The sequence below is a fragment of the Pipistrellus hanaki genome, assembly GCF_964339955.1.
Source record: "Pipistrellus hanaki genome assembly, chromosome: 2".
NCBI classification, from domain to species: domain Eukaryota; kingdom Metazoa; phylum Chordata; class Mammalia; order Chiroptera; family Vespertilionidae; genus Pipistrellus; species Pipistrellus hanaki.
In genome coordinates, this window is record NC_140504.1 from 126,040,600 (window position 1) to 126,068,373 (window position 27,774).

The following is a 27,774-nucleotide window of genomic DNA, read 5'->3' on the forward strand; positions in this document are numbered from 1 at the left end:
ACCAATTGGTTGTCTCCTGTACACACCCTGACCAGGGCCTGGGCTAGGGAGGAGCCTGCAACCAAGGTAGGTGCCCTTGACCTGAATCAAACCCGGGACCCTTAGGTCTGCAGGCCAACACTCTACCCACTGAACCAAACCAGCTAGAGCAACATTGTCATTTTTAACAAACAGAAACATTTTAGGTAAAAAGAGTGTTAATTATAGAGCCTCTGAGTGACCTCTCCCTCCACCATCACAGTACCACCATCCTCTCCACCAGATAACTGCCCTTAAGCCCCTCCCACATAAGTGTAAATAACCCCCCTCTCTCCTTCCACCCTCACACACACATTGTCTAGAAGTCTACATACTTACATCAAAAGCAGGTAACAGGGAGATTCTCTGTCACCAAGAGGATGAGACTGTGATGGAAGTTCCAATGTTGTCTGAAAATGAAAATGGAATATGTATTTTCACATTTTAAAAAAAAAAGTGCTGGCCCAGCAGCGTGGCTCAATGGTTGAGTGTCAATCTATAAACCAGAAGGTCACGGTTTGATTCCCAGTCAAGGCACATGCCCAGGTTGCAGGCTCGATCCCTAGTGTGGGGCATGCAGGAGGCAGCCAATCAATGATTCTCTCTCATCATTGATGTTTCTATCTCTCTGTCCCTCTCCCTTCCTTTTTGAAATAAATAAAAATGAAAAATAAAAAATGTGGAGGAGGGACTTCCAGTTGCTGATTTCACACCAGGAGCATAGAAGTTGCCACTCCATCCTAACAAGTAAAAATTAAACAGACTAAAAACCAACAACTCTTCTTGGATCCATAAGAGAAGGGAGGACACAAGGCAAATTGCTGTCCCCAAGATCTGAGAGACAGGCAAATACAGGAATGGCAGCTTACTGGAGCAGAGGCTCTTGAGGTCAGCTACCGCAGGAATCAATGCTGGGGTAGGAAAACATGAACTAATTTTAACAGACAAATTTCTGTAAGCTCAGTGCAGACAACTCTGACATTAAGGACTTCAGAGGGATCCAGTCTTTGGGAGCCCACACATGTTGTGAGATTTACCTTCAGCAGCTTGATTAGGTTGTCACGGTAAATATTGGAGAAGGTTCCCCTTGGGTTTCCTGCAGGAAGGGGGAGGGAGGGAAGAAAGCATTCTGAAGTAAGCAAGAGTATTCTGCTCTTAAGAGGCCTGTACTTGGGGGAAACTTGTTAATTAGAGCCTAACCTGGTAGGATATTATTAAAGCCTAATTGGACATGGAGAGCATTATGCTAAGTGAAATAAGCCAGTCAGAGAAAGATAATCATCACATGATCTGTCCAATTTATGGAATATAATGAACAACATAAACAAAAATAGCTCCAGAGACAGAGAAACATTGATCAGACCGTCAAACCTCAGAGGGAAGATAGAAGAGTGGAGGGATAAGGGGGAGAGATCAACCAAAGGACTTACATGCATGCATATAAGCTTAACCAATGTACATAGATAACAGGGGAGTGAGGGCATGAGGAGGAGGGGCAATGGGGGAGGAGGGGCTAACAACTCATGTACTACCTGTAAGATATCAGGTCAATGGAATTCAAAGTAAATTCACACTTGGGCTAAACAAGATCCATCTATCTCAATCTCTTGTTTAAAAATGTCTCATCTCTTGTCATGAGACTGCCTTTTAATAAGATGGCCTGAAGGAAAGCATAGAGATTTGTAATTTTTTTAAAAACCTTGTTCTTCCCAAAGCTTTCTTATAATTATATATTTCTAGTTGTTTAAAATAAGATCTTGCTCATGCCAACTCTGAATAAATTCATTTGTTTATTTCAAGAACAAAAGAAATCCCAAAGAGAAAATAACTACTACTGAACAAATAAATTGCTTATCATTCTTTTAAGAACTGAAAGAATAATGTGCTAATAAGTAACCAGCATTGAAAAAAAAAAGCCTAGTTGGACCGAGGAAGGGAAATAATCAACTCCAACTGGCTCTAGTCTTCCACAGGGGAAAGGAAAATACTCAAGTCCAGCCCACTGTTGCCATCCTGTCTGCCCTAAGGTGGAGAAAAACTTAAGAAGTTTACAGTCTATAGGTATAAGCTCACTAAAAAAATGAGATCTAATCATAGGACTAAAATGTATTTCTCCTCTCCTCACACCTCACTACCACACCACTAAAGTCCTATTTATAGCAATTTCTTTTACCTAGTATACCATGTTTGTCTATCAAGAAAAAATTATAAGGCATATAAAAGGCAAAAAACACAATTTGAAGATACAAAGCAAACATCAGAACCATACATAGCAGGGATAGTAGAATTGTCAAACTTGGAATTTAAAACAGTTATGATTAATAGGCTACTGGTGGATAAAGTAGACAGCATGCAAAAACAAGGGGGCAACATAAACAGAGAGACAGATAGAAATAAAGAACCAAAAAGAAATGGTAGAGAACAAAATTACTGTAGCAATAATGAAAGAAAAAAAATGGCTTTAATGGATATAGCTGAGGAAAGACTGAGGTAGAAGATAGATGTATCAATAAAATCTTCAAAAATAAAAAGAAATAAAAAGAAAAAAATAAACAAGACTGTGAAGAAAAAACAAAAACCCAGAACATAATATCCAAGTATTTTGTGAAAACTGCAAAGGTGTCCATATGTATAATGGAAATACTAGAAGAGAAGAGAGAAAGGAATGGAAGAAATATTTGAAATTATGGCTGGGAATTTCCCCAGAATTAATGTTAGACACCAATGCAAAGGTCCAGAAAACTCAGAGAACACCAAGCAGCAAAAATAAATAAATAAAAATAAAAAACACCACAACTTTATACCATTGAAATGTATATCATTTTCAAAGTACAGAAAATCAAAGATAAAGAAAAAATCCAAAGATAAAGAAGGAAAGGAAAATCTACAAAGGAACAAAAAAAAAGACTTAACATTTGACTTCTTCTCAAAAATTATGCAAGAAAAGAACAGAGTGGAATAAAATATTTAAAGTGTGGAGAGAGAAAAATAAAAAAAACTACCAACCTACAATTCTGTTTCCTGCAAAAATATTCTTCAAAAGTGAAGGAGAAATAAAGGCTTTCTTAGACAAACAAAAACTGAGGAAATTGTTGCCAGTAGACCTGCCTTGAAGTAAATGTTAAAACAAATTCTTTAAAAGAGAATGAATATAAGTTAGAAAGTTTGATCTATATAAAGGAAGAGCATCAAAGAAGGAATAAGTAAAGGTAAAATAAAAATTTTATTTTTAATATTTTTTATTGTTTAAAGTATTACAAATAGCAGTACATATGTCTTCCTTTTTTCCCCAATTGACTTTCTCCCAGCCTCTCATAACCCCCCTTCCCTGCACATGATCTCACCTCCCTCCCAATGTCTTGCATTCATTGGTTATGCTTATATATGCACATATACAAGTCCTTTATTTGATCTCTTAACTTCCCCCTCAACACTCCCCAACCTTTCCACTGTAATTTGACAGTCTGTTCAATGCTTCTCTGCCTATGTATCTACTTTCGCTCATCCTATCTAATAAAGAGGGAATATGCTAATTGACCATCACGCCCTCACAAAGATGGCAGTGCCCACAGCCACAAGATGGTGCAGCACCCAGTCCCCTCAGCCCAACTGGGGCAGCAGGTGGATCTGGCTGCTTTGCATGCCTGCCTCTGGAGTCCCCAGTTCCCTCAGCTCCCCAACCACCCAGGGCCAGACCAAGGCACAAGCAAGCCTCAGATGGTGGCTGCCCAGCCAACACCTGAGGTGCAGGAAAGCCTTGGATGTCAACTGCTCAGTTGCCCATAGGGAAGCCTTGGCACAGGCAAGCCTTGGATGGTGGCTGCCCAGCCACCCAGGGTCACCCAAGGCTCAAGTAACCAAGGCCAGCCAAGGCTTGCACTGCCAACAGTGGCAGCAGCAGAGGTGTGATGGGGGTGTTGCCTTCCCCTGATTGCCAGGTTGCCTCCCGCCCCTGAGGGCTCCTGGACTGTGAGGGGGGCAGGCCAGGCTGAGGGATCTTCACCCCCCTCCAGTGCATGAATTTTCATGCACTGGACCTCTAGTCAGTTTATAATGTTCTTCATTATCCATAAATTAGTGAGATCATGTAGTATTTTTCTTTCACTGACTGGCTTTTTCACTTAGCATAATGATCTCCAGTTCCATCCATGCTGCTGCAAATGGTAAGAATTCCTTCTTTTTTACAGCAGCTTACTATTCTATCATGTAGATGTACCACAGTTTTCTAATGCACTCATCTGCTGATGGGCATTTAAGCTGTTTCCAAATCTTAGCTATTGTAAATTGTGCTGCTATGAACATAGGGTTGCACATATCCTTTCTGTTTGGTGTTTGTTTTCTTAGGATATATTCCTAGAAGTGGGATCACTGGGTCAAATGGGAGTTCCATTTTTAATTTTTTGAGGAAACTCCATACTGTTTTCCGCAATGGCTGCACCAGTCTGCATTCCCACCAGCAGTGCACGAGGGTTCCTTTTTCTCTTCATCCTTGCCAGCACTTGTCATTTGTTGATGAGAGCCATTCTGATAGGTGTGAGGTGATACCTCATTGTTGTTTTGATTTGCATCTCTCAGGTAATTAGTGTCTTTGAGCATGTTTACATATGTCTCTTGGGTTTCTGAATGTCTTCTTTCAGAAAGTGTCTATTTAGGTCATTTGCCCATTTTTTTATTGTGTTGTTTATCTTCCCTTTGATAAGTTGTATGAGTTCTCTGTAAATGTTGGAGATTGAACCCTTATCAGAGATAACATTGGCAAATATGTTCTCCCATGCAGTGGGCTTTCTTGTTGTTTTGTTGATGGTTTCTTTTGCTGTGCAGAAGATTTGTGTTTTTTTTTTTTTATTAATCCCATTTATTTTTTCCTTAGTTTCCATTGCCCTAGGAGCTGTATCCTTAAACATATTGTTAGGACATACGTCTGCTATTTTGCTACCAGTGGCTTCTTCTAAGACTTTATGTTTAAGTCCTTTGTCCATTTTGAGTTTATTTTTGTGTATGGTGTAAGTTGGTGGTCTAGTTTCCTTTTTTTGCAAGTATCTGTCCAGTTTATTTATCTAAAAATAATAATAGCAATGTATTCAATCATGTATGTTTTTTTATATATTACATATATATTCTTATGTATGCTTACTTATATAAATAAAATAAATCAGAGTAATAATACAGGGGACTGGAGGGAGGGATTAAAATTCTAAGATATTTAGTCTACTGTGAAGTGATATATTATCATTTGAGAATAAACTTGGCTTAGTTGTAAATGTATATGCAAACTCAAGGGCAACCACTTAAATAAAAAGAAGTATAACTTGGCTTAGAAAGGAGAGAAAATGGAATCATGAAATACTCAAAACCACAAAAGGCAAAAAATAAATAAAACAAAACACCAAAGACAGAAAAAGAGTAAAAGGCATAAATAGAAACAAATGACAAAGGCAATACATGAACAACAGTAATGAATATAGTAAATATTAATCCAACTATATCAATAATCACTTTGATTGTCAATAGTCTAAATGTACCAATTAAAGGACAGAGATGGTCAGAATGGATCAGAAAACACAACTATGTTTGCCTACAGAAACCCATTTTAAATATAAAGACACATATAGATTAAAAGTAAATAGATGCAAAAATATACTATGTTAACATGAATCAAAAGAATTCAGGTGTAGCTATGTTAGTTTCATACTGAGCAGACTTCCCAGTAAGGGAAATTATCAAGGCATTGCATAATAATAAAAGGGTCAGTTCTCCAAGAAGATATTATAATTCTTAAAGTATATGCACCTAACTACAGAGCATCACACAGATGAAACTGTAAGAAGAAATAGATGACATCATTATCATATTTGGAGACTTCAACATCCTTCTCTCAGAAATGAACAGATCCATCAGGCAGAAAATGAGGTAAGGAAGGATATAGTTGAACTTAATGATCCCATCAATCAACTGGATATTATGGATACTTATAGACTATCCAACAACAGTATGATATACATTTTTCTCAAGCTCACCAAGATATATCATATTCTGGGTCATAAAATACATCTTAACAAATTTAAAAGAATAGATTCATACAATGTCTGCTCTTAGACCACAATGGAATTAAATTAGAAATCAATAATAGGAAGATAACTTGAAAAATTTCAAATACCTGGAGATTAGCAGCACACTTCTGATGACCCTTGGTCCAAAAAAAATTGTTTTAATATTTTGAACTCAGATGTTAATTAGACTTATTATGGTGATCATTTCACAATATATGCAAGTATCAAATCAGTATGTTGTATACCTAAAACTATATATTTCATATGTCAATTATATCATAATTTTAAAATATTTTGAACTAAATGAAAATGAAAACTTAATATCAAAATTTTGAAGATGCAATAAAAACTAAAAACAGAGCTAAGAGGGAAATTTATAGTATTAAGTGAATATTTGATATGTATATCTAATCATATAGAGAAGAAATATATAAAATCAGGGATCGAAGTGTCTACCTTAGGAAACTAGAAATAAAGAAGAAAATAATAATAATTAGAGCAAAAGTCAATAAAATTGAAAACAGAAAATCAGTGAAGCCAAAAGTTGATTTTTGGAAATGATCAATAAAATTGATAAGCCCCTACCAGGCTAATTAAGGAAAAGTGAGAAAGGACACTAATTATTAATAACAAAAATTAAAAGGAGACATTTTGTCATCTACATGGTTCTTTGCAGCCCATAGTTTTCCTGCCTAAGCCATGCAGAGCTTTGACAACTACTCAGAGATTCATCTTCTTCGGGGACCCAGCTCTCTCCCAAGGGGATTAGCTGAAAATAAGTCACACTGGTATTTAGCTCATCTCCTTGTCCCCAGGCTTATTTTAAACTGATTACTGAAATTCATTATCCTACTCTCTGCCCTAGGGATTACAGAACACGGTAGTCCACCAACCTATCTGTCCAAGAACCCCAGTTGCCTAAGTGATAACTGATAGGGTTCAAAGAAAATGCACAGCCCTGGCTCTTACCAACACTGTCCCTTTCCTCTCCACACACACGTGCTCACAAGCAGATAGATGTGCATATTTACCCACAAAGGTCACTGAGTCCTGCACATGTGTGATGGACAAACTCAGCAAAAACCCTCAGTTATTTGTCGTGACTGAAAATCCCTACGTTTGGCTTTTTCTTTCACAATGTTTTGAATAGCCTGAGTGAACCAAATTCTCCCTTTCAGAAGTTATCAAAACTCAGCAGGTTCAGTAAAATTGCTCCTAAATAGGATGCTGTCTGGTTGAGAGAACTCATGGAACTTTCCAGAAGCAGGAAGCAGATGGGTTAGAATATCTCACAGGTGAAATGAAAATCCTTTGAAACTCGGACCAATGAGGTTAAAAATGAATATGGTTTAGAGTTTGCTGATTATGCCCAGGGTTCCCGGGAGCAGGAAGAAGCACACAACTGAATCTTCAGAAAGATCTGTCTATATGAGCAAATTGAGAGGGAGAGGTGAAGCAGATGTCTAGATATTCAGCCATTTTCTGCTCCAACCTCCACCTCTATTGTTGAGTGAGAGGCCATTGGGGAAAGAGACTAATTAATGATATTGGCCATCTTCCCTAATCCAACCACCAGAAAATTACTCTATTAGCAACATGCTAAATGTTGTTTCTAGGGAAAGTAAAAAAGGCTGATGATAGTGTTCATCTTCGGATAACTACAAAAATATTGTTAATGCTGCTTCCGAGCTGCAATTTTAACTACAGAAGTCAGGTGATCCCAAATTGCTGTTCCCATAGCAACTGTAATTCAGTCAGCTCTGCAAGGCTTTTCATAGATGAGGACAATACCTCCATATTATTGTTGCTGGGAGAAGTGCAGTTCTTTTATTTATGCCCACGCTATGGAAAGTTGTACTTAATAGCTTTCTTTTTAGAATTGTGGTTGTTAGAGACAACAACAGTCTCTTGGAACCACTGAAAACACACGTTTTGATTCATGGGTAAACATTCACGCAGCTCAGAGCTTCACATTTATAGGTCATAATGGCCTCCAAGAAAATTCAAAACTCCTCTGTTCCTTCCAATATAATCCCAGAAATCAGATACCAGGGCAAAGATAAGATGAGACAATGTATCCCAAAATGGACACCATACCCTCATTTAAACATTATTAGACTTAATCTGGTATACTGTTGATGATTGAATTTGTGATTTTAAAATAAATAGCTTACTTATTTTGGTTTGATTTCAACCATTTCTCAGTAGAAAATAAAATTACTGGATGAGAAATAATGAGAAAAGTTAGATACAAAATTTCAGTAAATATTTTGGAAAATTTGTCAGATACAAAAATTGATAATGAAGTGGAATGACGAAAACTAGTCACTTCCCATTTAGCTAACATATTTACCCTTCAAGCCCAAAAAATTTTCTGATATTGATTGATACTGAGATGAAATTAACCTAACCTATTGATGCTATTCTAGTTGTGTTTGGAAATGTATCAAGCTAGCTCTTCCTTATCTCTCAGAGAAGTAAGCCATTATCCAAGAAGGCAGAGAAATAGAAACTGGCCCAAAATAGATGTCTAGTAAAGCTAACCAGGATGAGATTAAAGGTGAAATCAACAAGAATTAAAAGAATATAATTTTATACCACATACAACTAAATCAGAATTTTTCTCTCCCGCAAATGAGGGAGAAAAAGATTTTTTTTAAATGCACTGATAGTAACCAAATAAAAAAGCCATAATCTAAAGCAATGCATTTTAGCCCTGACTGGTTTGGCTCAGTGGATAGAGCGTCAGCCTGCGGACTGAAAGGTCCCAGGTTTGATTCTGGTCAAGGGCATGTACCTTACTTAGTTGCAGGCACATCCCCAGCAGGGGGTGTGCAGGAGGCAGCTGATCGATGTTTCTCTCTCATCGATATTTCTAACTCTCTATCCCTCTCCCTTCCTCTCTGTAAAAATTCAATAAAATATATTTAAAAAATAAAGTAAAAAATAAAGCAATACATTTCAGTAACTGGTGGCAGAGCAGCCTTTGGTTCCTAACTCTGCCTCTATTTCCCTCCCCTTAAAAACATGCCCTAAAAATGAAGTCAGGAGATAAAAATATGAAACAAGAAATGGAAACCACAGGGCCGCTTCCCTATGCATATGTGAAGTCTTCCTGCCTGGGTTAGGAATTGGAGAAATGATCCAAAGTCTTCATCGGAATGGCCTGTTTCATGTAGGTGAAGTGAGTCCTGATTTAGAACATTTAACATATTCCCAGAAGAATGAGCCCCCAAATTCTCAAATAAAGACTGGACAGCTGAGCTCTCCCTTTCCCTATCCCCTATTCCATCAGGCCCTAATAGAGTAGTGAGCACAAGGCAATCAGCCTTCGAACTGTCTCTTGAAAGGGAAAATTAACTCACCTCCAATACGGTGGCAAAAGGCTCAAGGAGTCAGCACATGGAGCTACATGGTGTCAGAAAGTAACATAGCATGTGATAGACAGACAGACTAGCCTTCACGGAAAACAAAACTTAAGAAACAGAAGCAGCTTCCTCACAAGATTTAATAAGAATATAACATATTCTTAGTATTTAGAGTATAAATGTATTTTTTAATATTTTTATTGATTTCAGGGAGGAAAGAAGAGGGAGAGAGATATATAAATATCAATGATGAGAGGGAATCATTAATCTGCTGCCTTCTGCATGCCCCACGCTGGGAATCAAGCTCACAACACGGGCATTGTGCCCCGACCGGAAATGGAATTATGACCTCCTGGTTAATAGGTCGATGCTCAACCACTGAGCCATGCTGGCTGGGCTAAACGTATTTTTAAAAAAGCATAAAGCAAAGTTAGAAAACAAGAATAAAATAAAAAAAGAAAAATTGAAAGTCTAACAAATCAAGAACAAAAAAACAACATTATTGTAAAAATCGTATCTAAATAGAAATGTTAATGTGTATAAGCAACCATGTTGAAAATGTGGTTACTAACAATGGAGAAAGGTATACATATAATCACAGTAAATACATATGATAGACAAGGAAATTAAAGGCAGAGAAAGAAAATAAAAAATATAAAGACATTAAAATATTATAATAGGAGTCCTTGAATAGTTCTTCTAACAAATGAAATGGAAGAAATATTGAAAAATATAAGTTCCCCAGAAATGAAGGGCCAAACCTATTCCAGGATATAGAATATAGAATGCTCAAAACTTAAACATCTCTTTTAAGCTATTAAACTGTAAGGAAAAAGAAATAAGTCTTCAGATGTCAAACCAGAAAAAGCCAAGGTCCTACAAGGGAGAAAAAAAATCAAGCTGGCTTCAGACTTTCCATTACCACGCTCAGTGTCAGGGTATCTGAAAGTGGAGAGAGAGCCTGAGATGTTACATCCACCCAAGATGTTGTTAAATATAAAGAAACAGGCAGAGCTTGTTTAATTCTGAAGAACTAAAGCAACCTTGAAACTGTTTTGAAGAAAATACTTGATAATGAGAGTTCAGTCAATAAAAACATTCAAATAATTCAGAAATGGAGAAGTCATGGTAAAATAGCTGGTTGAGAACCATTAGGTATGTTTAAATGTAGAACTAGTTCTAAACAACTCTGGGAATTAATATTGCAGGTAGAATATGAATGCTATCAATTGGTCTAAATGGAAACAACCACTTAAAAAATATGGACAATAGGGCACTACAGATAGAAGTGAGAAAGTACTTATGTTTTTATCTTTCCCAATTGATTTCCAATCAGTACTATCTAAAATTATATCATGTACTTTAAAATGCCACACATAATTATTCCAATCTCATATTATTTTATAATTTTTAACCTTAAAATTATCATTATGGCATAATTATATAGTGCAGAAATTTTTATTTGAAGTTTATCTTTCTCTTTCATTGCTACTATTCAGTTATAATTAAAAATTCATACTTTTTAAAGAGCACCTAGAGTATGGTTTCATTTTATCAAAATCTCTCTGTACATGTATCTTAAATATTCAGCTAATGTTAATAATGATTTTTTTCTAGGTTGTGAGGTATTTTTTAAAACTTTAATTTTTCTAACCTTCAGCATTTAAAAATCTATTCTATATCATTATGCTTTGTGTTACTGAAAACAATTGTGCAAATTTTCTTAAAAACTAAAAAAATATATTTTTTATTGTTTTGTGTTTTGTTTTTGTTTTTTACAGAGAGGAAGGGAAAGGGATAGAGATTTAGAAACATCAATGAGAGAGAAACATCAATCAGCTGCTCCTGCACACCCCCTATTGAGGATGTGCCCACAACCAAGGTACATGCCCTTGACCAGATCGAACCTGGGACCCTTCAGTCCCCAGGCCAACGCTCTATCCACTGAGCCAAAATAGATTATCCAAGAGATGCAAATCAAAATGACAATGTGGCCGAAACTGGTTTGGCTCAGCAGTAGAGCATCAGCCTGCGGACTGGAGGGTCCCAGGTTCTATTCCAGTCAAGGGCATGTACATTGGTTGCGGGCACATCCCCAGTAGGGGGTGTGCAGGAGGCAGCTGATCGATGATTCTCTCTCATCAATGTTTCTAACTCTCTGTCCTTCTCTCTTCCTCTCTTAAAAAATCAATAAAATATATATTTTTTTAAAAAACAAAAACAAAAACCGACCATGTGGCACCATCTCACACCCTGTCAGAATGGCTATCATCAACAAATGACAAGTGCCGACGAGGATTCAGAGAAAAAGGAACCCTCGTACACTGCTGGTGGGAATGCAGACTGGTGCAGCCACTGTGGAGAACAGTATGGCATTTCCTCAAAAAAACTAAAAATGGAACTCCCATTTGACACAATAATCCCACTTCTAGGGATATATCCCAAGAAACTAGAAACATCAATCAGAAAGGATATATGAATCCCTATGTTCATAGCAGCACAATTCACCATAGCTAAGATTTGGAAACAGCCTAAATGCCATCAGTAGATGAGTGGATTAGAAAACTGTGATACATCTACACAATGGAATACTACATTGCTGTAAGAAAGAAAGAATTATTACCATTTGCAGCAGCATGGATGGACCTGGAGAGCATAATGCCAAGTGAAATAAGCCAGTCAGAGAAAGATAAATACCACATGATCTCACTCACTTATGAAAAATAAAGAACATTATAACCTGATGAACAAAAAGATAGATACAGAGGCAGTAAAGCATCGAACAGACTGTCAAATTACAGCGGGAAGGGTGGGGAATGTTGTGGGGAGAGGGAGAAAGAGATCAACCAAAGGATTTGTAAGCATGCATATAAGCACACGGATGGACACAAGACACTGGGGTGGGGGGATGAGAGCATGAGACAGGATAGGGGAGGCTGGAGGAAGGTCAATGGGGAGAAAATGAGATTTATGTACTATTATATGTAATACTTTAAACAATAAAAAAATAAAAAGTCGAAAAAGATAAAATAAAAAATAAATTTTTTAAATATGCCAAAGTGATTAATTGTGGGGGATGTGAGTATTTGGAATTATTTTCTTCTTAGTACTTTTCTGTAACTTTTTATATTTAAAAAATTAAAGAATTAATTCATTAAGAGTGTGTGGAGGGTGAGGATAGAGAATATGATACCTTGTGTTTGAAGACATTCCCATGCCCTCAACTCCTTTTTGAGGGGTTGAGTCCAGGTAGCACTGAAATCTCCTCTGGAACCATCTTAATGAATGACTGTGGAAGCCACCAGCTCTCAGTGAGCATATGTTTATGGGGGTAGCAAACGGGACAGTTTTCTTTCCACCAGAAGGTAGGGAACAGATTTGGGCACACTATGAAAGAGGACAAGCAAAACACCCATTGAAAACATTCTGGGGTTCAAACATTCTTTAACAGCTTTGTTGAGATATAGTAACTCACATATTATACATTCACTTTTTACATGTACAATTCAGTGGTTTGTAGTATACTCATCAAGTTGTGATATTACCATTGTCTAATCCCACAGCTATCACAACTCCCAAAAGAAGCCCCATTCTCATTAGCAGTCACTCCCTGTCACCCCCACCCCCCAGCCCCTGGCAACCACTCTGCAGATAGGCTTATTCTGGTCACATTAAATGATTGGAATCACACAAATGCGGTCTTTTGTGACTGGCTTTATGCACTCAGCATAATGTTTTCAAGGTTTACCCATGCTGTACATGCATCAGTGCTTCATTTCTTTTTTCTTTTTTTAAGAACATTTTATTATTTTCAGAAAGGAAAGAAGAGGGAGAGAGGAAAAAAAAATCAGTGATGAGAATCATTACCAGCTGCCTCCTGCATGCTCCACACTGGGGACCGAGCCTGCAACCTGGGCATGTGCCCTGACCAGGAATTGAACCATGACCTCCTGATTCATAGGTCAACGCTCAACCACTGAGCCATGCCGGGCAGCACTCCATTCTTTTTCATGCCAAGTAATATTCCACTGTATGGGTATATCACATTTCATTTATTCATTCATCAGTTGATGGACATTTGGCTGTTTCCACATCTGAGCTGTTATGAGTAATGCCATTATGAACCTACGAGTTTTTGTGTGAGCATATTTTTTTATTTTCCTTGGGTGGATAGTAGGAATGATATTTCTGGATCATATGGTAACCCTGTTTAGGAGCGCAAACATTTAAACTTTCTCTTCCTCTTTGTTCCCAGGCAGAAATGGTGCACAGCGCTTTCCAGGCCCAGCGGGCTTTCCTCCTAATGGCCTCTCAGCACCAACAACCCCCGGAGGTAAGAGTGCAGCCCTGGTCAGGAAATGGGCAGTGTGAGAAAAAACAGGAAGCAACAGAACCAGTTGCTGTGAGTGACAACCTGAAAATGAGAGTTATAGCACGTGTAGGTTCTGTCTCTAAGCCAGACCATGATATGGAACATTTCTTTTGTCTTCATAATCGTATTATGGCCAAATTCATACTGTAACAATTGACATCACCAGTTTAAAAGGTCAATTTATTTATTTATGCCGAAACCGGTTTGCCTCAATGGATAGAGCGTCGGCTTGGGGACTGAAGGGACCCGGGTTCAATTCCGGTCAAGGGCATGTACCTTGGTTGCGGGCATATCACCAGTAGGGGGTGTGCAAGAGGCAGCTGATCGATGACTCTCTCTCATCGATGTTTCTAGCTCTCTATCTCTCTCCCTTCCTCTCTGTACAAAAATCAATAAAATATATATATTTTTTTTAATTGAAAGAAAAGGTCAATTTATTTATGTCACCTGTATCTTGTTTTAATTTTGAATGAACAGTTTATTCTTTAATCTTTATTGTTGAAAATATTGCATATGTTCCCTTTTCCCCCATTGACCTCTTCCAACCCGCCCCCACCTCCCATCCCAGGCCTTCACCTATTGCCTGTGTCCATGGATTATCCATATTTGCATACAAGTTCATTGGTTGATCTCTTCCCTCCCACCCACCCTCTCCTATCCTATTCTTTTTATTCTTATAATAGTTTTAGAATCAAGAAAGTGTTTACTATTACTTTTTAGTTCATACTTTGTGCTGCTTTGTTATCAAAATGTGTTCACATCTATAATCATATATATATATATATATATATATATATATATATATATATTCTATGTATGATTTGATAATCTTCTATTTCATAAGTAGTATAGATAGGCTAAAAAGTATATCTATTACCAGCATTCTTTATTAAATAAGAAAAAATAATTGTTCTGCATCTGAATTTTGGTATATTCAATAGTCATTGAATACTCATTTTAACACAATATCTTCAATTTAAAAGCTCACTTTTAATTCTAAAACAAACTCCTGAAATTGAAAAAGTGAAGCTGAAAAAGGGAAACCAGGACTTTGACTTTCAGAGAATGAAGCTCAGCTCCATAAAGGACCAACACTTAAGACCCTAGACCCTCCCTGGAACCGTGGTCCCCGGCCCTGCCTGTGCAGTGGCATCTCTATTTTTTAAATATCAGTGCCTAGTTCTCACTCCAAGAGGTTCTGATTTAATTGGTCAGAAAGTGGTCTTGGCCTTGAAAGTTTGTAGCTAGAGCTACCAAAGGCTCACCTGGGTAGATAGATGGATCATTTCCCTTACAGGAAACGAGTTAGCACACGGCCTAGGCAGACAGCTTTGTAGGGATGGAAACATTGTGTTCTGCTGTGGATGCATTTTCTTCCTTGGCTTTCTCAGTCCCTGATTTCCCCCCTTTTGCAAAAGAGAACAGTGATACTAGGAAATCACAATGTGATGCATTCAAGAGACAGACTTAGCCGGCCTTTCTGTGATTAAAGTGAGAGAAGTAACCTCAATGCATCATCAAGAGTCTCAGATGGCCTTTCAGCCTCAATTCCTAGGAGAAGTTAACATTTAACATGACCTTGGTTGAGCCTTGCAATTTCTTTCATGCTTAAATAAAAGATTATCTAAAGCAAAAAAAAAGAGTCTCAGATGGAAGGAAGAACCATGACTTACTTGGCCAGTGCCCCACTCAATCCCTTCTTCAAGCACACACGTGCGTGTGTGTGCGCACACACACACACACACACACACACACATACACACACACACGCACACTTCTTCGTTGGCCTTGCAGCCTTGCACATAAAAGTCACTCATTAAGTATTGGGTGAAGAAATGAATGAATGTGCTGGGAAGAGCCATGGTCAGGAGTAATGTGTATCTGAGCATGTGGCTGTGCAGATTCTTGGGTGTAATATCTTGGGTATAGCGCCTCACCCTTCTTCCTCCACTGCATTCTTGATCAAAGGGGGAGGAATGGATCTGTTCCAGGGGACTGTTACCCAGGCAGGGCATGGGCTGGCAGTGTTCCAGCACTTATTACAGTGCTCTGAGCGTAATAAACCCCAGCAGTATCAGGTAGGTGAAAAGCAAAGCAATGTCTTGTTGCCCATCCCCCTTTTCATTCCCTCCATCTTTACCCAGAGGACTGTTCTAGTACTTCCACTCAGTGCAAGAGTCGATTTGGGAAGTTACCATCACAGTGGAGAGAACAGTCCATGACCAGGCCTTTATTTTCCCCAGGTACATTCTAAAAGATACATCATAAAGAAGATTATCATAAAGCAAGTTATAGTTTCTCATAGGAACAATATTGTAACTGGCCATGTCATCCCCTCCTCCTTCCTTTTTTCAGGAGAATATTAACTCCTGTAATTTCAATTCTTGCTGACATAGGCAGTGGTTCCCAAACTTCAGCACACCCGAGACTCACCTGCAGCGTTGCTAAGTTGCAGGTTTCTGGGCTCCGCTTACAGGATTTTCAGTTCATTAGGACCTGGCTGTGGCCTGAGAATCTGCATCTTGGGAAGTTCCCACCTGATGGTGATGCTGCTGGTCCAGGGACCACATTTTCAGAACCTGTGGCTCTCACAGTTATGTCTGTAGCTCAAATTTATTTCAGGGGTTTGCAACTGTCATGCCCAGCTACCTCTCGAGCATTGCTTCTCAGGCTCTCATCTTCACTTAATCACCTGCAGATCTTGTTAAAGTTCAGGGTCTGGATCAGCAGGTCCCTGGTGAGGCCCAAGAATCTGTGGTTCTGACCAGGTGATGCTGCTGCACTGTGGGCAGCAAGAATTTAGGTGTTACTACCTAATATCTCCAGAAGCACAAAATCCCTCTGTAGTCAAATATCAAACCTATGTTATTTTCTCCAAACACACCTTCAAAATCTTAGTGAGATTTATTTCTTGCTCACATTTCATGCCTATACAAGGTGACTTGCTTTCTAGAGGATGAGTTATTAAATAATTACTCATATAATTATTTACTTAAAGTTGTAATAAGGCTCTGAAATAAAATGAATCTTTAATAGGAGTTTCAAGCATTGGAAAGGGAAGATATTTTTAAGGCAGGAGGACCTCCTAGGGGTGCCTCCAACCCTGCTGATGGAGGCGACCTCTAACTCTGCAGAAGCACGAGACAAGGCCAAACCAACATTAGTGGTCAGTTTTGGTCTGAGGGTTGTATAAGCTGATGCCCAAAACTGAGGTTGTGCACCCTGGCCAGCTGGAAGCTAGCAACCTCCTGGGACACAGGAGAGAACTGATAAAATACTGGAACCCACAACAATGCAAGCTCACAGCTAATCAGTGGACAAATATTCATCAAGTGCTTAACAAGCACTGTAAAAGCAAACACCTATGAGATGAGGCAGGGCTTGAGGATAGGCATATATTAAATATTAGCTGGGAAAAGCCCTTAGGAACCATCTCTCACAGCGTTCTCAATCTAAAGATGAGCTAGGAGAGCTTCAGAGAGAGAGAGAAGTTGGTTAACTCCTTAGTTCCAAAGCTGACAAAATGCCCCAGGATAACTCTGATTCCCAGAAATCTTAGCCAACACACTCCACCACTGCACAGCTGTGTGCGGTGCTCTACATTGCTGCTTTAAGCCAGAGTGCCAGCCTTCAAAGAGGTTAAATTTAGTAGAAGGTGACCATCAAAAAAGAAAAGTTTTTTATATCTACCTTACTAATAAAAGCCTAGGTGGTCTTCATGCCTTCACAAAATGGATGCGTGCACAGCGGAGGAAGGGTTCCCGCTCAACACAGGAGCTGCCCCCTGTGGTCAGTGCACTCCCAGAAAGGGAGCCCCACTCCACCACAAGCTGGGATGATGGCTGACGCGCACAGCAGCCCACCTCCGCGGCAGCACTAAAAATGTCCTACCGTCGGACATCCCCCAAGGGCTCCCAGAAAAGGTGCAAGTTGGGCTGAGGGCAGTGGTCGGCAAACTCATTAGTCACAGAGCCAGATATCAACAGTACAACGACTGAAATTTCTTTTGAGAGCCACATTTTTTAAACTTAAAGTTCTTCTAACGCCACTTCTTCAAAATAGACTCACCCAGGCCATGCTATTTTGTGGAAGAGCCACACTCAATAGGCCAAAGAGCTGCATGTGGCTCGAGAGCCGCAGTTTGCCAACCACGGCGCTGAGGGGACCCCACCCCACCCAGTGCACAAATGTTGTGTACCAGGCTTCTAGTCAATTATAAGCAAACTGCCAATCAAGTGAGGTAGGGATCTTGTAGACAAAGGATCAACAAAAGCATTGTAGAGGAAATAAGATGACAGTGCAGGAGCAATAAAACAGCTCCTTCGATGTAACATTAATATTATAGTAATATTCATAAAGTGGTGGATTTATTTAACACAAACCCAAAAACCTATTTCCTGGGCTAAATATGATGGGGGAAACCCCACAGTGTGCTCAGTAAAAAAAAAAAAAAAAAAAAAAAAAAAAATTAAAAAAAAACACATGTTAAACATTATTATACCCATGTTTTCAAAAACTTACTTGACCACAGAGGCTTCTTGTAGAAGGACATCTACTTCGGTTCTGCAGAAGCTGGTGCACCAGTTTGGAAAACGCAGAGTTGCACTTTTTTTTTTTTTAAGTTGCTTTAAACGTTTGATGGTTGTCACTTTGAGTGAATTCTAACTTTTAGAGGAGATTCTGTGGAAAGCAGAATTTGAAGATGGACCCCAAGATTCCCACCACCTAATTTATAATCCCTCCGCTTGAATGTGGATGGAACCTGTGAGTTCATAGAATACCACTCTTTTGAGTAGGCTATGAGGAGGGTGACATATATGTTGTGACATATAAGACTGTCAAAATGGCTGGAGACCAATTCTTCTGCTGCCCTTGAAGATAAGAGCTGCCATGTAGAAAGAAGACAGCTTCCAGAAGTTCAGAGAGACGCTCTGCCAACAGCCAGCAGTAAGACAGGGGTCTCAGTCATACAACTACAAATAACCGAATTCTGCCAACAGCTACAAGAGCCTCAAAGGGGACCTCAAGCTCCAAATGGGAATACAGGCCTGCCGACACCTCGATTAGCCCTGTGAGACCCTGAGCAGAGACCTTAACTTTATTCTGCCCAGATTTCTGACTTATAGAAACTGTGATGATAAATGGATATTATTTTAAGTCTTTAGGTTTATGGTAATTTGTTGTGCAGGAATAGAAAACTACCGTATTTTCCAGCCTATAAGACGACTTTTGAAACGAAAAAAAAGCCTGCTCAGATTGGCCAGAGTCAGAGAGGCGGTCTATTAAAAAAAGAACTGGTGTTGCCTTGGAAGTGGGGGGGTAGTCTTATACAGCAAATATAGGCCTAAACCTATGTTTTAACTGTAAAATTAGGGGGTTGTCTTAAACGCCGGAAAATACGGTAATACAGATTACCTTGAGTCCCTTCTCCTTACAAGACTCTAAGAGAACTGTTTTTTTTGTTTTGTTTTGTTTTTTTTTAATAAGGCCATGAGCCACAGACCAAAATGTGAAGCCACGCTGTCATTTGCTTTCTCTTCCCTGCCCATCAGAGTTCTCCCACCCTCTCCTTCAGTTTATCCTGAGAGAAGCAGGAGAAGAGGTTTGTCTGCAGGTTTGATTGACAGTGATGACATCCAACTTCAAATTTCCTTTCTCATTTTGAACTAAGAAACACATTTTTATATTCTATAATACTAGAGGCCTGGTGCACGACATTCGTGCACTGGGGCAAGGAGGGGTCACTCAACCCTGCCTGCGCCCTCCCAGGGATTGGGCCTAAGCTGGCAGTCAGACATCCCTCTGGCAGTTTGGGGCTCTCACAGTCCAGGACCCCTCGCTCCTTATCCCCCACCTGCAGTTCAGTTGATTTGCATATTAGCTTTTTATTATATAGGTTAAGGGCTTTTGAATTTTTAAACCATCATTCATAGAAAATATATATTTTTTATTTCACCACCCAGTTATACAACAGTCCCCCTTACCAAGTGCACTGCATTTTGACATTTTTCTTCTAGTCCATTCTATTGCTCTCTCTTTTCTTCCTTTTCTAGTGCTGATCATGATCACTGAGTGGATTTCATGATATGCTAATGGGTCTTGACACTTTGCATTTTGAAAGCACCCTCTCATTGATATATTACAATGCTTGTGACATATAATACAACAGGTTATAAAATGTGTAGAATATCTCATGCTTGTCCTCTCTCCCCTTGTTGTAATTTATAGAAATGACCTGTGGGCAAAAGAATGGCCTAGACCTTTCCTTCAGTATTGTGACAGTTGATGAAACCTGTTTCTTCCCAGCAGATGGAAGGATTCCCATATGGAAAATGATTAATAAAACCCCATTCTGTAGGTGCATAAAATTTCAAGGGACACTGACACATCCAACTATTCTTTTGCTTTTACAGTGGGTGGGTGTAAAGGGAATGTGCTACTTCCATTTTACATGCATGAAGGTGAAGTTCAGTAACACATTAATGATCTGGCCCTGGGATCCAGACCAGGGTCTGTCCCTTTACTCACCATCCAAAGTCCTCTTCAGAGATCCTACACATAATAAGAGCCATACTTTGACCTACAGGTCTATAAGTGGTCACTTATAGAAACAGAATGCAGTGCACTTGGTAAGGGGGACTGTTGTATAACTGGGTGGTGAAATAAAATATATATATTTTCTATGAATGATGGTTTAAAAATTCAAAAGCCCTTAACCTATATAATAAAAAGCTATAAGTGGTCACTTATAGACCTGTAGGTCAAAATAAAGCTATAGAAAGCGTTTAGTTGAATAGAGAGCGCTGAAAGAAGTGTTTATTTAGCACAGAGACATTTCACATTACCTGGGAGAGATGTGAAACATGATCGTTAATCATCTCCACCATGAGTGACCCCAAAACTCTGGCCTGTGCTGAAAATGGAGCCTCCAGTAACCAGTGCCCCAGATGGGCACCACCCAAAGAAGGCTATCACCAGGGGTTCCTGGATGGTCACCCACTGAGACCCACCTCCTCGGGCCCCAGCTAAGTTGCAGACAAATAGGAAGTGTTGGTGGGCTGGGGAACTGCTGTAACTACCACCAGCATTCTCCTTCCCTCCTAGGCACACTTCCCGTATTTTCTCCAACAGTTCTTATACTGCTAAGTCCTGACAATGAAATGGTGTGTGTGTGTGTGTGTGTGTGTGTGTGTGTGTGTGTGTGTGTTATTAATGCTTGCTGGTGCACAGAGAAAAAAATAACCCTAAGTTTCCAACTTCAGAGAAGATAATTTATGGTCACTGACTGCCCTGTGGATTTTATTCCATTGAAAAGACTAAGAGACTGAGGTTTTTATTCCTCCAGAAGTGAGAGGTGAGTTTCTTCTAGCCTCCTTTTCCCTTTCTGTCTTTATTTGGACTTGCATTTTAAAAGGAAATAGTGCCTTCTTGTGTGCAGACAAGGAATCTAAAACTAATACTTGGTCCTTTCACTTGTACACTCGGAAAATTTGCACAGAGAACTTCCTTCTGGTCATCCCTCCAACTCTGAGAGACTGCCTGCCCAGCACTCACTCCAGAAGGATTTTTAAATTCACAGAGCAGTAATCTGGTGGGAATGTAGACTGGTGCAACCACTGTGGAGAACAGTATGGAGTTTCCTCAAAAAACTGAAAATGGAACTCCCATTTGACCCAGTAATCCCACTCCTAGGAATATATCCCAAGAAACTAGAAACACCAATCAGAAAGGATATATGCACCCCTATGTTCATAGCAGCACAGTCTACAATAGCTAGAATCTGGAAACAGCCTAGGTGCCCGTCAGCAGATGATTGGATCAAAAAACTTTGGTACATCTACACAATGGAATACTATGCTGCCATAAAAAAGAAGGAATTCTCATCATTTGCAGCAACCTGGATAGAACTAGAGAACATCATGCTGAGTGAAATAAGCCTGTCAATGAAAGAGAAATACCACATGGCCTCACTCATTTATGGATATTAAAAAACATTATAAACTGACAAACCAAAAGATAGATATAGAGACAGTAAAGCAACAAGTAGACTGTAAAATTACAGCGGGGAGAGTAGGGAGATCTGGGGGAGATAAGAGATCAACCAAAGGACTTCTATACATGCATATAAGTACAACCAATGGACACAAAACTCTGGGGAGGGAGGGTATGTATGGGGGGGGGCAATGTTAAAATATGTACACAGATAATAATTTAAATAAAAAAATAAATAAAAATAAAAAATAAAAATAAAAAAAATTCACAGAGCAGTAATCTAATTTGCAAATGATTTGTTACTCTTAAACTAAGCAAGAAAGCCTGGTGGGGGTCACTTTAAGATTTCTACTAATTATTCAGGCACCAATAGATCCAGATTACTGTTTACTAGTGGGCATAAATGTGTTTGAGATTTTTATAAGATTTAATAATTTGTGGGGGTTGTCAGGGGTAGAAACTTTGGACTTGGGCCTATCTGGATTAGAACCACAGACCTTCTCATTGGAACAAAAAACAAGTTCACCTGTGTCTCCTATTTTAAAGTCTTTTTCAGGGTGACTTGTGGCAATTTAATTTGGTAAAAATCCACAGTACATTTCCACTGAACCATTTTAACTGAATCCACTTGCCAAGTTTCCTACTTAGGGGGAGGCAGTTAAACTCTAAGCCTATGTTTCCTTATCTTTAAAATGGGGATAATAGTTTTTACCTCGTAAAGTTACAGTGAGGATTGAAAAAGAACAGCAGAAAGCATCAGGGAACTGAGGAGAGTTCAGTGTTAGCCAAGGTAGTCCAACTACTTTAGGAAAAAGTCTTCAATTCTCAGAGATTTGGCCAACTAGATTTTTTTCCTTGCTCTCACAAAGTCTGCTCTATGATTTAGGCTGACAGTGTTCTACATGGCCATTCAGGGATGCAGGCTTCTTCCATCCAGCAGCTCCCACTTCCTCTAGATCGTCAGCCATTGAACTGGGAAAGAGAACGCAGGATGGTTCCTGCGAAGTTTTATGGGCCAGGCCTGGAAGTGGCATGTGTGCCCTCCACCTTCATTCAGGCTCATGGCCATTCCTAGCCACAAAGGAGGCTGAGGAACTTAACCAATCATGTGCCTGGGATGAAGAAGTCATAGATTTGGTGAGCGTCTAGCCAATCTGCCAGAGCGGGTAACTTGGTTTGGCTAAAGTAAGGTCTATTTTAGTGGAAATAGATTGTCTTTCTTGAACACTCATGTGGATTTTTTCAGGTTACTAGCCCAATAGCCATCCAGAGAAAGACAGGAAAACTTGCTTGCAAATCTAACAGCTGAATTTGTTTCTATTGCATTTGGATATGTATAGAGAAATACAGATATAGATACATGTATACAAACATCTTAAACTTTTTCTTAGTTAGAGTGTGTTCATCCTTTGTTCCTCTTTAATGTTTTACCATCAAGTGTCAAATTATTGTCTAACAGAATGGTCACGTGACTTTGATCTCAGCGCATATTTTGGTTAAATTAGTTGGTGCTTGTGACAGGTCTGGAAATTGTAAGGAAAGGCAAACGAATGAACAAAGCCAGAATCCCAAGCGTTCCTTACATCTATGCCCAGAAAATGTCACCACATTGCTCAGTCAGGGCTGCTGAATCTTCATGAAAGGTTTGGCCATAATTAGTCCTAAGTTCTGTTGTTAGGGGGTATGTTGCAGGTAACATAATGGAAAGAAGTAATTCTGGCCCTAAATGCCTACTTTCAAATATTGTTATGACACTTTTTTTCTTAATACAAAAACATCAGGAAAATATTCTGTTGAGTAAGTGGTATTAATTATATGTGCCAAGCAAATATTTTTAATCTTGAAAATAGAAAAGAAAAAGTGTAAGAGAAATAAAAGGTAAAAAAATAATAATAATGTTTATCCTTTGTATTATACTGTTATCTTTTCCTCAAATAGAGATATTTCCCAGTGGTCTGCGTTGACAGTTTCAGGAAGAAGTAGCACTTTTAAATCTAACTGGTGGCTCACTTTATGGCCTTTTCTAGATTAACTTTTTAGTCTCACTTCATATTACTGAATAGATTGGAGATTTTTATAAGATTTAATAATTTGTGGGGGTCGTCACTGCCAACTCAAAAGCACCCGAAGGCAATGCTTTTAATTTCTAGAGAAGAGTATAGTCTTAAACCCAACTAAAATATCTGCTCAAGCAGGTAAAAGCTGCTTGCTGACTGACGCCTCCAGGATTGCTATATGGTCACCAGCAGCTCTCTGCGCATCTCATGTTGTAGGTGGAGAAATGATACTAAAAAAGGCCTTTGTACAGCGAGAAAAGCACCTCAGTAATTACACCCTGGCTGCCGGTTCAGGAAGAAGGAAGCACCAGGCAAAGGGGGGAGGGGGGGGGGAGTTGGGGGTTAGCGGGGGTAGTATCACCAGGGTCTGGGGGAGCTGACAGTCTGAAGCTACCCAGTCAGTGCTGAATCCCAACAGGAAAGCTAATCATTGGTTTATCAGGGTGCAGAGAGGAGGGTAATCAGAAAGGAGGGTAATTCTGTCATTCTTCTGCCCAGACTGTTTGCTTTAGCAACAATAAAGCTGTGAATGGCCCTGTGAGCTGTGACCCTGGTTAGTGTGGAGGCAGAAAGGATTTGCTAAGATCCTGTCCTGTTGGACATCACTCATGGTGACTTTTTTTTTTTTTAATCTGATAAGGCACATTAGCTCATCTGTCTTTGTGGAAGACATGAATTAGATAATGAATGGCAGTCCAAAGGAAGTGAGGTGGTTATCACACACAGGGGATTTGGGGATTATCTGAGGGTAAAGGTCAATAAGGAAGGATAATATCTTTTGTTTTATCAACTATTTCATACAAAGTTTGTTACAGTTCCAGACTGCCTCGATGGCAGTTTCTTCTTAAAGGCTGGAACTATGTACATGGCTAGGGAATTTTTCATTCTCTGTTTAGTCAAACGTTGGGATCACTTTGTATTTTTAATACAATAATTATCAACTATTTCTCATTCTCCACCGTGAAGCTAAATGTTTGCTTGCTAGCCACCATTAATCTAACACACACACACACACACACACACACACACACAAACTGGAAGTGTTGCAAGTTTTTCTCTTACGGCTTGAATCAAAAATTAATTTTTAAATAGGTCTTTCATTGAGTCGTTCAACAAATCTTTTTTAAAACTAAACATACTTTGGCCTTTGATTTGGATTTGCTACTTGTCCATTGTTCCAGCAGCCTTAATTTAGGTCCTCTCTGCAGGACATAGCTCCTATCATCTGTTCAAAGCTATATATGCGAAAATAGCAGTCGGAGAGAAGGTAATTCCAGCTGGCATTCCAGTCTGGGTGCGCTGTCATAAATTACTTAGCAGAGGGCATGGTCCATTACTTTTTATGGTCATGTTCTATATTTGTATGTGCCGGGGGATGGATGGGTCACATGACAAAACCATCATTTGATATTAGTGTTTATGTGCTCCAACTAGTGAGGGCAAGATTCAAGCTTCACTGTGCAGTACTTTTAATTTGTATCCTTAGCTCTTAATTAAAAATGCAGACATTTCCCTGAGTCACTAACATTACAAGTAATCTGGAATAAATTGTACATAATTGTTTTAAGGAGAAGACAAACTACTATATGTCCCTAAATTGAAATGCACTGTGCCTTCCAGAGATTTTTAAAGCATAAATTTTGAACAGGAACAAGCTAACTTTGCCAGGTTAATAAAAAGCCAAATTCACCATTTGACATTTCGTAGCTCCTCTCCTAACTTGAATAAAGGGGCATCTTGCTAATGGCAGTTTATTTTAAAGGAGATAATCGAGAGAAGAAAACACACACCAGCTTCTTGCCCTCTGTTCTTCACATCATTCCCCTGCCCCCTTCCAGGTTTCTAAGTGGCAAACACCTACAGAATGTACATATATGATGATTATTTCTTTTTATAAACTAGACAGGGGGAAATGTCTTGTCAGGTTTTGGTGCATTCACTGCTGGGAGGACTAGTACCTCCATTTCTGGAGTCGCTTCTTAGATAAATTTGCCTGTGAGTAGCTGCTTCCGACCTTTGTTAGGCCCTTATGTACTCCAGCTCTTTTTAATTGCTCAGCTCCATTAATTTATTTTTCGGGGTATTTTTTTTTTAACCAAATGTTTATTGGATGCTTACTGTGTAGCATTCATAGCATTTGGCACTCCCACATCTTTTATCTCAATTGTATCAGAACCTGTGTTGGGGAAATGAGGTCTGGGTGATGTTATTTGTCACAGTTCATGTTTTCCCGTGCTTGGCACTTATCTTAACTGTTACCACCCTCATGCCTCCACCATAATCACCCTTCCTAACTTTTATTCGATTAAGGAACAGATTGACCATGCCTTCTGATAGTCTCTTTATAGCTCTGAACTTTATCAGAGTCTATATAATATTGTAGTTTCTGTCAAGACAGAAGTAACTTGGTTATGTGTTATTTTAGAAACATTCCACTGTTATTTCTGTGCGTATTTTCCACCCCCTTGACAAGGTCCTAAGAGTTTCAGTGATCTTTATACTAGGTGTGTCTTTGCCTTTATGACATATTGTGTTCTTAACTATATTTTATCTGATGTCAAATTTGATGAGAAGAGAGGTTTAGGCTCCTGATCACTTTTGGTTTGTTTGATAAATGAAAGCTGGGTTAATAGGTAAGGGCACAAGAAGGGAACAGAGTGAAATGGCATTTTTGTTTAGTGATACTATTAACTTTTGCCAAAATAAATAAATAGAACTCAGCCCTGGCCAGTGTGGCTCAGTTAGCTGAGCACAGTTCCATGCACCAAGAGGTCACTGGTTCAATTCCTGGTCAAGGTGCATGCCCGGGTTTTGGGCTCAATCCCCAAGAGGGGACATGCAGGGGGCAGCCAATCCTATTTCTCTCATCAGTATTTCTCTTCTTCTTCTTTCTCCCTCTCCAAAATCAATAGAAACATTCAATTTTTAAAAAAAGAAAATAGAACTCAACATTTGGAGCAATATTTGATAGAGAATGAGATATCAAATGTAAGTGATGGGTCAGCCACATAGAATAAGTCTTGAAAAATATTAAGAATACCTCATGGGAATTTGGAAAAGGAAGATTAGGGAAAGAACAAGTGAGAGGGTGTTAGTAAGGCATTTCATTTCAAAGATGCCATTTCTCTTAGGCACTCTTTTACAAAATGAGTGCCTTTGAGGCTACCCCAGAATGGCTCATTTCTGGGTGTGCAGAGCTAAGGATGAGAAATGGTCACAACCAGATTTGGGTGACAGATGTAGCTCAAGCCTTCAATGGTTAGAGAATATAGGTTCTGGGAAGAGTGTGATGATTAAATTCACAGGCGCTGTGGAGATCCAGCTGGCCTGATATTTAAGCTCTGTTGAAAAATGTTCTAATTAGACAGGTTTTTCCCTGTGTGGGGTTTCCATGTAAATTGTGAAAAACAGTACTTTCTTGCGGCTGTAGGATTGTTGTGAGGGCCCAGTGTCAGCCCTCTGGAACCAGCAGGCCCGCAGTTAGAGCCACAGAAACTGCAGAACTCTAGGCCCTGGCCCATCTCCTCCAGATGCATTCTCTATATGCACAACACACAAATTGGATTTAAATGATTCAAACAACAGCAATCTCATAATTTTCTTTGACTGAATATCCTATAGTTGAATGTGTACAGGATTCCTCTTGGAAAGTCACAAATTGGATTATATTTTCCCCAAGGAACATGGATATAATTTGAAACTTATTATTTTACCAAACTTGACAACAAATAAAGCCCAGACAGAGCAAACTACACATATGATACAACTAAAATATTATAATGATCTAAAATTAGAAAATGTGGCTGTAAGTCCTGCATAGTTGTTGTAAATATACTGTTCGCTTTAATTATGAGTTTCTAATGAATTCTAACTGCTTACACAACTCATAAAAAGCCTGTATCATCGGCCAGTGTAGC

General features: G+C 39.1%; 1 protein-coding gene across 2 annotated transcripts in view; it reads left to right on the top strand.

Moving 5' to 3' along the window:
• The window catches only part of CAP2 (cyclase associated actin cytoskeleton regulatory protein 2), a 140,739-nt gene that overhangs the window by 41,756 nt on the left and 71,209 nt on the right, over positions 1–27,774 (top strand). For both annotated transcript variants that reach the window (XM_084872739.1, XM_084872738.1), the window contains one exon: positions 13,692–13,769. In XM_084872739.1, the coding sequence (XP_084728865.1) occupies positions 13,692–13,769 (78 nt within the window). The remainder of the gene's footprint in view (positions 1–13,691; positions 13,770–27,774) is intronic.